The sequence below is a fragment of the Antennarius striatus genome, chromosome 9 (genome assembly GCF_040054535.1).
Source record: "Antennarius striatus isolate MH-2024 chromosome 9, ASM4005453v1, whole genome shotgun sequence".
Classification (NCBI taxonomy): Eukaryota; Metazoa; Chordata; class Actinopteri; order Lophiiformes; family Antennariidae; genus Antennarius; species Antennarius striatus.
Window position 1 is genome coordinate 3,786,016 of NC_090784.1, and position 13,163 is coordinate 3,799,178.

The window sequence follows — 13,163 nt, forward strand, 5'->3', positions numbered from 1 at the left end:
ACAGTAGAGGACATGCTGTTCCTTATAAGGACACTCAGAGATAACAGACCTCTGACCAGAGACTTCAGACAGAATTTATTCTGTCAGATTTTACTGTGAACTTGAAAATCCCATTGTCATGACAATAATGACATATACAAAACAGACTAGTTGTCTTTAGTTTCACAAGGACTGTGACTTTTATATTGGTGGCCAAAATAAAAAAAATTCTGATTGAATTAAGCCTAGATTATTTCTCTAATATGCAGAAACCGATGTTTCCTTTAATTTATCACCATGTGCACATTCTTTCTTGAGTGGTGAATGTTGGAAAGACTTGTTTCTGCGAGGTGATGGAGCAGTACTGAGGCTTGGTGGGGAGGAGAGGACAGTAGAATGCACACCACAGTAGATGATAATCCACTCAGAGCTGATAATCCATCTATCCTTCCCCATTTCCCACTGTTTTCTTTCCCTCAAGCTTCAGTTTCTTAGATGACTAATTCTGGCATTAATAGATTCCTTTGGTCATGTGAAAACATCTACAGCTGCTCCTGAATTTACCACGGTGGGTCTGGCCTTTACATCTTAGTACATATCAAGATATAGTTAAAATTCAATAGATATTCTTGGATTCAAACAATGCTACCTTTTTAAAATGTTTGTGGCTATAATACACTCATAGGGTTGAGCTATAACCCACGTTGCTTCAAGCTACCAAATGACACTTGTAAACATAAGGGCAAGTAAGCGCAACAGTATCTGAATGGAGAAAAGAAGGAAGGATCCTTCCATGAAAACTGAAACGCCATCAGTCAAATTGCAAGCCTCGCATTTGATGATTCTATTTCCTTAATTCAGGGCTCCTCCATACATCCATTGATTATTGTTAGCTGTGAATCCAAATAATAAGTGAAAATAATAAGTGAAAAAATCTTAACCACAAACCTGGCCAAAACACTTTGTAGGCCATGGCACAGGAAAAATTATGTTTTAACTTGTGGCTTACAATCTTACGCACTCCTGTGCTTTGAGTGAAACATGGAACAATATTACATCATATGCCATTTTGTGCTTTTAATACACACCTGTTAATACAGAAAGCCTATTTGTTTCAGAGTTTACCTACATCCCTTAAGCTTCATCATTTAAAAACTTTTTTTCTTTCTCCAAACATTCCAATGTTTCCTCAAGAACAAGGAAGGGCCTCGTTTATGTGTTGCCTTGCTCAACAAAATTAATTCCCTGCTGCTCTTGAGGAGGCCGAACCACAGCTCAAAACTGAGCATGACCACAGCAACCACACTCTGATTTAAGGTCATTCAATTATCCTTCACCATAACAGTTCTGAGTAACTTTAATCCTGTCTGCACAGACCTTGATGAGTAATACAACTGAGTACAGTGTGCCCTCATTCTTTGCAGTTAATGCGTTTCAGGAACCACATGCGATTAAGGAATCCGTGATCGAGATCTATTTATCTTACTATTTATAGTAATTTAGTTTATGAACCCTCTCCATACTGATATTAAACCACCTTCTATCTGTATTACCTTTTCCCACATTTTTATCAACTGTTTAAAGCACTTTTGTATCTCACGAAAGTCCGAGACTGATGGAACGTAGCACAATTCCGGATGCTGTCAGCCAATACAATGCGCGCAAACGGTATCACACGACTGCCTACAAAAAATCTGCGATGAGCTGGAGTTGCGAGCGTTGATGCGCGACTGTACTTCATTTCATTGCACAATCAACACAAATCAAAGAATGGTTGAGGGCTACAGCAGTTGACGTTGAAGCTGTGTGACATCGTTCACAAGATCTTTGTCATATGCAGGGCTCGAAATTGCGACCATTTTGGTCACATATGCGCCCAAATTTTTATCAGTGTGACTATTAAATATATTTGGGAGCACCGGTGCGACTAGGGGAAAAAATCTTTTTTTTGTGAGACCGCGCTCCTGCGGTCCTGCCAGGAAACAATGAGAGCGCAACTGCGGCCGCTCTCCTGGGCGAAGGAGAGAGGCGCGCGGAACGGATATGGACGGAGCGGTGTCTATCGCTCCTTCACTGCCTTGCTTTTGGGTAGGTGCTCCTAAAGTCTTTGCTGGTGCTACTAACTTCTAAATTTGGGAGTACCAGTGCTACCAAGAAAAAAAGTTAATTTCGAGCCCTGGTCATATGTCATATAAATGTATACTAAGTGCACAGAAATGGTCCTTTCCATCCAACAGCAACTCCCAATTTAGTTTCATCAGCCAAAATTATTATTCCAATTGTTCATGATACCACCTGTCAAAATGGCTTGTAAACCAACACAATAGTCAATGCTCTCATTGGTCAATTCTGTTCATATATATTTACAACATTTCACATGGTTGACTTGACTATGGCTCACCTTTGAATAACATAGAAAGCATTTGCCCGCCTGTTCTTGGCTGTGCTGGGAGACATAGACCAGGAGCAGTTTGCTATGACTAACTATGAACAGAAGTAATGAGGCATTACAATCACACCAGAAGCCTCATGCCTCAGATGCCTCAAGCAGCCTTCATAAATCACAACTAGAGCTAATCTAGAGTCTAGACTACTGGTCCAGATGCTGTAATGGACTTAAAGCAAATCCAACAGGTAGTGCTAAAAACTCAACCGACCATTCCAAATGTAATAGAGTTGCTTCAATAATTAGATATCAAGGGAGAGCAAACGTTCTTTTCAATTTGGAAACTTTCACAAGGCAAGTCAGTTTTTGTGGCTATAAAACATGCACCTGTAACACCACATGCTTCAAGAAAAAATCCCTTCAGAAATAGCTGAGCGACGAATAGGGACTGCTAAAAACGCCACATAAAAGCTGGCATGGGGCTGAATTACGACCTGCAATGTGACGAGCCACACTGGGCTGCTGCTGGGTTGTTGGTTGGTTGGTTGGTGGGCCCCGGCTTTGGTCTGCTTCCATGTGCTGCTGCCGTCAGGTGGCCCTGTATGAAGATTATTATATGGTGTGTGTGTGTGTGTGTGTGTGTGTGTGTGTGTGTGTGTGTGTGTGTGCGTGTGTGTGTGTGTGTGTGTGTGTGTGTGTGTGTGTGTGTGTGTGTGTGTACGCACGTGTGTGTGCATGTGTGTGCATGAATGTGTGTGTGCGTATGTGAGTGTGTGCATGTGGGTAAACGTATAGGAGTGAGAGATTGAGGTTTTGGGTAGATCGATGCAGGTGGAATTTCCAGCATCCTCTACCGAATGCCACCTCCCTCCCACCTCCTTTTTGCAGGGACAGATTTAATCTGGGATAGCAGGTTTAACAACCTGACCAATTGATACACTATACAGTGTGTGTGTGTGTGTGTGTGTGTGTGTGTGTGTGTGTGTGTGTGTGTGTGTGTGTGTGTGTTTTACAGCCCATATACCATTATGTGAGGAATATATATACAAAAAAGTGAAAAAAGATCATTAGGATTATTAAGTTAAAAAAGAAAGTAGCATGAACAAAGACAAGGTGCTAACTTCAGTACTTTCAGTAGTAGTTTTTGGATTACTCTATATCCTGATTCCCTGCAACATGTTATTTTTTTAATTACAGCAAGCACTCTGCTTTGCTGCAATTAAATCATATTACTTTACTTTTTCCTAAGAATTCAAATCATTTATATTTCATGTCAAAAAATTGACAACTTGTTTTACATTTAATTTCAGTGAGAATAATGAAAATGAACAAACATAAAATTCTAAATTAAGTAGAATTTTGAACATCTAAATTTTTACTCCTCAGGCACAATTACAATTTCATTTAAGACCTGTGCTGCACAGACAAAACTGCAAAAAGTAATTAAATTAAATGAAAGCAGGATCATGACAGCATGATAGCATAGTAAGTAGCGCTGTCGCCTCCCAGCAAGAAAGTTCCTGGTTTGATTCCTTTCTGTGCGGAGTTTGTGTGTGCTCCATGTGTGTGTGGTTTTCTCCGGGTTCTTCGGCTTCCTCCCACCTCAAATAACGTGCAGCTTAGGTGAATTGGTGAACTAAAATTGTTTGTCAGTGTGAGTGGTTCTTTGTCTTTCTGTGGCCCTGTGATTAGCTGGCATTTTATTTAGGGTGTACCCCAACTCTCATTTGTAGCAAAAATTTCATCCTCACTGTTAAACATTTCCTTAATTTACACTTTTTCTTCATCATTGAGTGATACTCAAATACTTATTCACAAAAATCGAAAGCATTTGAGATGATCAGAGGTGGAGTGTTTCAGAAACATTTCATTGTCTCAACTCTGTCCACACCCTGACCAGAAGATGTAGTGACACTGATCAACAATGAGCAATGCTTATTTTCAGTTACATATTAACCACAGGGCATCATTCAAGAGAAACAACTTTACTCTGTATCAATAAAGCAATCATAAGACTCATTTCAGTTGTTTTTAAAATGTCCAACCAAAGTTTAATCCAACATTCTCACAGTCCAGCTGGGTTATATTACAGCATTTGAAGTCATTCTAACTAAAGCCAGTCAGGTTAAACATTATAACTGCAGGGAGATGTCCTTACAAGGGCATTTGAGGGAATGTCGGCAGAGAAAATTGCATCAGCCAGATTGGAATAGTCTGCTAAAGCTTTTCATTTCCTTAAAAAATTACAAGTTAAGGATCTGCATTTGACGTACAGCAACTACCCCTTCTTAAAATCTGATTTTGCTTTGGAAAATTCCGTGAGACATTTCAGCTGATTCACTATGCCCAAGATCTCTTTTACAATAGCAAACACGGAGTCAGAGCCAAAGCTGGCAGGGTGAAGATGTCAAAGCTAAGCACATCCATGCTGAAAGCTCAGTGCTGCCCACTCCGAGACGCTGAAGCTTTTGTGGTGAGGCTGACAGAAACATGAACTCCAATATGAGCCAACTCATCAGGACAGGTCCAGTGGCACTCCAAATCTCTCACGATCACTGGGCATTTATGCCTACTTAAACCTAAACTGGCTGCACATTGACAAATATGCTTTTATGTCCAAGCAGGAATATAGTAAAGGATGCAAAATTTGTATATTTGACTTCAACTTCTGTACTACTTAAAGCTACCAGTCTCTCCTGTCATTTACCATTAACTTTTAACAAAGTCAAGAAGGACAGAAATCCACAGCTACCTTGGTAATGGAAAAGCTTATTATCCAAGAATCTGCGTAACAAAACTACTGACAAACACATGAACTGGAAACAGCTCTTTTCTCAGGCTAGCCTCTCTAACACACCTTCACTAAAGTCTCATACTTGCCAGTTTGGTCCATATTTCCTTAAAACTTCAAACACTTGCAGGGCTCTGCTTAGTATCTGCTCAGAGAACAGAACATCTTGGAAGGATGTGTTGTTGGAGCTACATCAGCACTGAGAAGCAGTCCAAATACAAACATCAATACAGTCAAACATAAATGCTACCACCTGGTGGAGTACGTCTTTTGGCTTCACCCTGTGTGTCACTCAACTTTCACCTTTAGGAGAACTGTCTTTCTGAGTGCATGTTCTTCAGCAACAGCAATAGCTCAAACACACACAAATAGTCAAAGTTAATATGTGCGTAGCCATCTCCTTTGCGATTGCAGATGACAACAGCCTATTTGCCAACCAAAAATGCCCTGCAATCAAGATGCTGTGAGGGCAACACAATTATGACTCTATCCTGTGTCTATATTCTAAATTTAATTCAATGAAAAACTCCAAACCATGATAGCTGTAGGTCAAAGTGTTGATCACCATTAGTCAAAGTCCTGAGTTGTATATTTTCAAAGGAAATCATCACATTTCCTTTTATGTCCACTCATTTTCAGAGAGTAGTGACGAGCTAATTGGGCAGGAATTAAACTCATTATATTAGTGGTGGGTGTTAAAATCACATATCAAGACTTTAAAGCTGCCAAGTTGCTTTCAACGAGTACAGTAAGAAAGTTTGTAGCACAAAGACTCATCAACGAATTGAATCAACCAAATAAAAAGTAGTAAGAAGGTAGGAAGAAGGTAGGTCGGTAGGTAGATACATAGGTAGATACCCCCAGTATTGATGAAGCAACACTGGTTTGCAGATTTAAGATGGTTTTTTCTTGACTCAAAAACCTAGAATCCCCTGAAAGCCTGGAAACACCTTTGTATCATGCCAACATAAAAATAGGTCTTGCATAAAGACAAAACATTTTAGACCCTTTTTGGCACCTTGAAACAGTCTGTCATAAAAATAGAGCAGTGGTAAGGGCAGGTGTTCAAAATAAGTGCAGAACGAGCTTCACTTCACTGACTGTACTTATCTGTCAAACATACTCATCATTGTTCATCCAGAAGAAAATTGTCAGGTTGAGTTAATTAAATTTTGATTTTTTTTTTGTGAGACAGCAATACTTTCCACTAAGACAGAAAAGGTCAAATATGAGTCACTTCAAACATGAATTGATAACTTCAGAACCCATATAAACAGGAAAGATACAGTGAAAATGAAAGAAGTGTTTCAAGCCTGTCTAAGTGTCGGAAGCATTCTGAGGAATGACAAAAAGTAGATGGAGCGGAAATAATCCTGTTAAGGGCAGCACAACTATCTTGGGTATTGTGTGATCACATATTTGAAGGAATGAATACAAGTCCATCACTGATTCTACAACCTACTCAAACAACAGAAAGATAACGACGACCTGGTGAAAACAGGACTGATACATGCTGCATTCAATCAAAGACAACTTTCTTCATGTGTCAAGAATATTGTGAGAAGTTGAAAGTGTTATTTCTAAGGGCTGGTCCAGGCTGAAAGAAAAGCCACAGGAGGGCATTGGTCTAGAAAGCATTCTGGAGATGAGAAACATTTAGTGACTGTCAGAAAGAAAAATAACATTCATTTGACATCTGAATCCATTATATAAGGCAAGGGAGGAGGGTGGGTGCTTGAGATCAAACAAGCAGCTAACCGTCTCTTATTGAGAGCAGAGAGCACAGAGATTCAGGTTCTGCCTCCAGACATACACACCACAATGACTGAAGGCCTTGTGGTTCCCTGTGGCATGCTCAGCACTGTACAGTAGATACGATGTTTGCCTGGAGAAGAAGTCAGGAGACGTGCAAACCATCTCCAGCTCTCTGACATGTTTGAATCTGAACTAATGGGGGGGAGCCAATTCCCAAGTTAGTGCTCTCGCACAGGTTTCCTGCTTTAACGCACTCTGTGTTCGTCTAAATCAAGAGCTTCCAAGTGATTACATCTGCACAGGCTGATAGATTCTAATATTTGTTGCTCTATCAATCCGACTTGATACAAATGAATTACTAAATTGCATATTGACAACAGATCAAATGCAGGACAAAACTGCAACCAATCACCATGATGTAAAGAAACATTACATACCCACACCAATACAGTGAAACACTATTTTACTGCCCATCCTCTAAGAGTCGTCTTTTTCTCTCCCTTCCTCTATTTCATCAAACTTTTTTTGATGTATCCCTCAATGCACATGTCTCACACTGCATCCCTGTAATCACATATAAATGTCCCTTTAGACTTGTCCTCTAATACTAGATACAGTGATTCTCCTTTTCACATAACCTTGTTCCCATTCCTTTTGCATTTTGACAGCTAAAAATCTTGAAGACTTTTTAATTTATTTCTTGTCCATCCCTCTCAAATTATTCAGCTGTTCCACTCCAAAACACTCAGCCCTCCCCTGACTTGTCCTCTATTAAAATGTTGAACTCTTACATTTTTAGGGGACATCTCCGATGAGTCACTGTCTGTCCGCTGAAAGGACAGGGATATGGCAGCATGGTTTTTCATCACTTTCAACAGTGATGTCTTATTTTCTTCTCCTTGTTTTTCAAGGAGAAGAAAAGTTTTTACCTGTTGACACTGTTTGTCTGTCTCCCCTGCTGATGATGTTGCTCATCCATCACTTTAAATACCCTCTGATGTACTACACGCAAACGGTTGCATCGCTCTTTATGTAGCACATACACACACAAACTCACACATGTATATAAAAACTAAAACACACGGACACAGGGTCTTTGATATTTTGTAATTATTTCGCAAGGGTAAAATTAAAAGCCTAAAAACAATGCAATAAATGTAGCAGTCCTAATGACAGAAATATTCTTGTAGAAGCTCCCATGTCCAAAAACAGGTTGAAGTGAAGTTGCTTTTTTTTTTTTTTTTTACCCCATTATGGGGTTGAACTGCTGTTCAACTAAACCTGGTGGGCAACATCTAAGTCCATTAAAGATTATGCATCTTCATGGCTCTAGAAACTCACCAGTACCCAGGCTTCTGGATTAGCTTCCCATAGAGTGCAGTGCTGAAGGAAGGGATGATGGGAAGGAGAGGCAGGAAAGCCCCTGTAACATCCTGGCAAGTCAGGCCTGCCTGGAACCCAAAAACCTGGAAGGATTGACAGCAAGAAAGGAGTGCATGAGAAATGATGGATGGGAGAGGGAGGACAAATGTTCAGCTGAGCTACGGCAGCACATCTATATGCATCTACAGAAAAAATCATCTTATCATCCATGTTTAATGTGCAACCATCTAATTTTGCCAAAATACATAACCAAAATGACAGCAGAATTACAATGGTACTTCATTAAAGTATCAGGGACTACTCCCGTCAATCCAAAGGCTGTCAAAGGTTGTGTCTTTTTACATCCTGCTTCAGAGCAGTGATGTATTGTTATTGTCAGTGTTCGTGTGTCGTCCATTCGTTAGTCCACCAAATGTCGTCGGAACCGTTGCAGATAGAAAGATGAGACAAAAAGCACATTACTACGGCGGCAAAGAGGATGAAAATGAGATTAAAACCTTGACCTTGAGAAAACTAGGTTAAGGTCAAATTTCATCTTTTGTATACTCAGGAACCGGATAAGATAAAAAGACAAGTGAGAAGGCCAGTGTGAGTGAAACCATAGATCAACGCTAGTGCTTTGATCAATGACAGTAGGTCAGACGCATACAAGCTGGTCTAAATTTCTGTTTCATTCTTGTATTCTACCTTCATCTCCTGTCCTTTTTGTTCAATACAGTGTTGGATGGGTATTTCTCTTACAACACTTGTCTAGTAGCTCATAAAGTTGTCGCAAAAGGTGAACTGTAACATGTTGATAGATTTTGAAGTTTTTCTAAATGAAAATTTTGAATTCAGGGGTGTCGCGGGACGTTGCAGTCTGAGTGCCTTGGTTCTAGTTTTTAGTTGCAATCTTCCCTGATCTCCACCAGTTCTTGTTCTAGTTAAGGTCCATAGACAAGGCTAAGTAAAAGCAATGTTAAAATCTCTCTTAAAGATGTTCATCATGACATGTTTTTTCCTGTAGCGGCAATCTAAATGAATTGTTCAGAAATGAAAGCTGGTACTCTGCAGTCGGATGCAGACCATACACTTTTTGACCAGTCAAATGTTGAGTCATATGCTGACATGGTGACGTGTGAGACAGTTTGATGTTGTTTGCAGCAGGTAATGATCAACATTTTCAATAAAATTTTCTATTCCTTTTTTTTCCTTAATTGTTATGAATTCATTCAGCTAAATAACATCTGATTAAGATTACACAGATACTACTTGATGGATATTCCTGAACATTCCTAGAATGAATGGAAAAACAAAAGTAACGATCCATTTTCAATGTTAGAGTGTATCTGACAAACTAAAATAGACTGACTGAGAGACTGAAATGACCATTAACAAGTTTTTCATGAGAACAGTGTAGACTGGCACGTTGATTTGTAGTAGAGTTTGAGCAAGAAATAACCCCCATGCTTGCACCCAATTAGCAGTACAGCAGAAAATTTTCATACAGGTCGGACTGATCTAGTCCAGATTGCACTAGGATTCAAATGTCACTGTAAAGTTCCAGAAAGATGTTTTTAGGTTCAATAAAAATACAATGTCTTTTAATAACAATATCACTCTTAATAGTATCATTGTGTTCAAGACTTCTACATAGACAGATATGTAAGGTACTGCAGCCCACATTCTGCTGATCATCACCTTAGTGGATGAAGTCTGATTTATACACAGAGCAAGACTCATTTAGTTCCTGAACTGAGTGATGGTCTCTGCAGAACTCCTTAGTGGTGGATGGTCCAGTGCAGAGAGCCAAAATGTTTCCCAAAACTTAATAATTTTACATTCACATTCCACGCAACAGTACTAGTCAGTCATCTTTAGATTACCACCGCTATATCCGTCGCAGCGGGTCATGGGGAGCCGGAGCCTAGATCAAGTTAAATCATGGTTTAAAGATACAGATGTTGGACATATAGCCACAGCCTGGATTCCAAATTATATCCCTTTATCAGCATGAAATAAGCAGTTATTCCATCAACCAATTTTTCAGTAGTAATTGGTCTTGCCTCAGCGCCCCCATCTAAATCTACAGGCTAATTTGGGGTTCTTGTCTGTGACCATGGAAAAGTGAGACAATAGCTAACCGCTACCCTCAAGACAGACACGTTAGCTTTGACAGCCAGTGTCAATAAAACACAGATTAAGATAAGCCTTGGTTTATACCCATTTCAAATTACTTCCTGAGGTGGGTGAATTGTAGCCAGAATGACCTCCACCCTGTCATGATCCCTCTGCCAAAATCCAGAGGTAGAATCAGTACTTTGGTGGATACCAGTAAAGATTCGCCAGAATGATCCTTGGCCACCGACTGGTTAACAGTTAACCCTGCGGTGACCCTGTGATAAGGGCTACCAGCATGATACCCAGCAAACATCCTGCCTTAAAACAAAAACCACCCAAGCCATGCCTCAGCAGGCTGAGTTACCCCAGATTACTCCAGGTTATAAAGGCTCTAAAGGGTGCAGGACAAATACAGAGGAAAAAATCCATACTGAGGCAATCAGATATGACTTTGGAAACTACTTAAATACAGCACATACGTGAATTATTTTTACCGCTACACATGGAAAACACTGAGATATATTCAGAGGAATATGAGGAATAGTTTCTGCTAAATACATTGCAATAAAAATACAGAAATTATAAATTACGCACTGATTAAGGTAGAACCTTTAAATGTTTAAACGTCAGTTAATGAATACAATGCACTAGTAGCTATTTCTTGTTTTGATGGCAACAACAAAAACACCTGCAAGCAAAAAAAAACAGCATAGTATATCTATGTATTTATGTATGTGTGTATTAACACATACGTAGGCTTATTTATTTGTACAAGAGAGAAATTATGGACATAATATATTAAAATATAATACAGAAGTATTTTTTATAATCCAATGTCATAAAATAACATAATACATTATAAATATAATGCTTACAACAAACTATAAAATACAACACAAAAGAATTATAATGATGCTCATAAAAGATGCATTTGCATTTACACAGTGATGTTGAACGACAGTGAACCAGGGCACCAGAAATGCTCAGCAAGGTCTCCACCTGGCCCCCAGACAAGCAGAAGTCCCAGCAGGGGACAGGTTTGTCTGATGGTTCAACTTGTTCTGAGCTCTGTCTCATAAGGCTCCACATCCCCTGTCATCCAGCTGAACTTTCATTTACAAAATACATTTTTCTGAAAATGACCTTAAAATAATAAGTTATCACAAAAAGTTGACTTATTTTCTAACTTTGATTGAAGACCAAAATATGTGCTAAATCTTTGAATATGTCAACTGGTTTTTAGCTACTTTCAGAAAACGCACTTGTACTCTGTAATGTATTCAAAGAAATCTGAACCTGTATGTGTATTGTCTTTGACATGAATTGGATGTTATTTGCAGTTTTAACAAATGAAAAATGAATACAATATTTGAGCTTTACTACCAGAATTACCAGTCAAAAGAACAAATGCACATATAGGGAAATTTCCCAGCTGCACAGTGGAAAGTCCCATCAAGTCTGCAAGCTGAGGACCATGAAGTAGACCAGAGTGGGGCTGGTGCTCATCAAGAACATTGCGCTGAGATTTTTATGACCAGGTGACAAGGGTTCATCGAGGTCTTTAAAAGGGTCATTAGAGTGATTTCAGAGTGGAGTTAAGACTCTGGCCATGTGATGACCTACTGCAGTACATGGAACTAGTCAAACTAGTCAGCTTGGAAGATGATAAATAAATGGATGTTAAAAAATTGAAGTGAGAATTCAATTACTTTCCCATATAAAATTTGCATCCCCATTAAATCAAGTTTAAATCTTCAAAATATTTTTCATGAAAGCTAATGAAGGTTTCTACAAGAAAATGGTATCTCAGTAGAATATTGTTGTGCTCACCTTGAGGTAAAGGTGTGCATAGCAGTGATGCAAAAGGTTTTCTGAAGGCTGGCTCAGACTGCTGACAGTACTGACCAGGTTTCTTGCATACATGGGCACCGAGTGTTCAACATTAATCCGTTCCACCTGGAACTGCACAGAAGGTAAAGGGCGTACCGGCTGGAACATGGCTATATTGAAAGGTCCCGGTGCAGTCTGGGAGATTTAAGGTAAGAGAGAGTGAGGAGAGGTATTAAACAGTGATATAGCTAACATACTACAGTCTACAGTAGTCTCTTACACATCTCTGATTCAATTCAATACAATGAGCTGAATCATTTTTATTTATTTTTTTATAATTATCTAGAAACTGGATGTTTGAATTATATTATCATCTTACAGTAGAATCAATGAAAATACAAAACAAGAAATTGAACAAAAATGATGACAAATAAATTTGTCTATTCTCTACAGGAAGCAGAATTAATCTTTTCTTTTTAAGATATCTAGACTATTTGGGGAGGCCTGTGGACATTACCTTCTGTCCCATGATGACGGGTATTAGTGTGTGGAGCAGGTTGAACTCTGCCATGGACACGGTGACTCTGACTTGTAGCAGCGTGAGACATGTGAGTCTCGTAGGGATGAATTCTTCTAAGCTTGATATTTCCTCTGGAGTAGTTGGACCATGGCTTTCAAACATTTCTAAAGAGACAGCATCAAAACAGAAAGAATAACATTATTTTTGATAGAAATACCATGAAATATAGTACAATTGTAGTTGTGGAGGAAAGTGGTCTATATGACTTAAAACATTAGAAACGTAGCTAGTTTTCCTGTTTTATAATAGCGACTGTAACCTGAGCATGTGATCTGTGTTGCATTATCTGAACCAAAATGAGAGAGTGGGAAAGGCCAAATAAACTTGGAAATTGTGGACTTAAATTGCTGAACAGAGAA

General features: G+C 39.1%; 1 protein-coding gene across 3 annotated transcripts in view; it reads right to left on the bottom strand.

Annotated features, from left to right (window-relative positions):
* LOC137600882 (intermembrane lipid transfer protein VPS13B-like) overlaps positions 1–13,163 on the bottom strand; it is a 359,901-nt gene that overhangs the window by 293,523 nt on the left and 53,215 nt on the right. For all 3 annotated transcript variants that reach the window (XM_068322736.1, XM_068322735.1, XM_068322737.1), the window contains exons 14-16: positions 12,742–12,908; positions 12,225–12,419; positions 8,253–8,377 (exon numbers count right to left, since the gene is read on the bottom strand). In XM_068322736.1, coding sequence (XP_068178837.1) covers positions 8,253–8,377; positions 12,225–12,419; positions 12,742–12,908 — 487 coding nt within the window. The remainder of the gene's footprint in view (positions 1–8,252; positions 8,378–12,224; positions 12,420–12,741; positions 12,909–13,163) is intronic.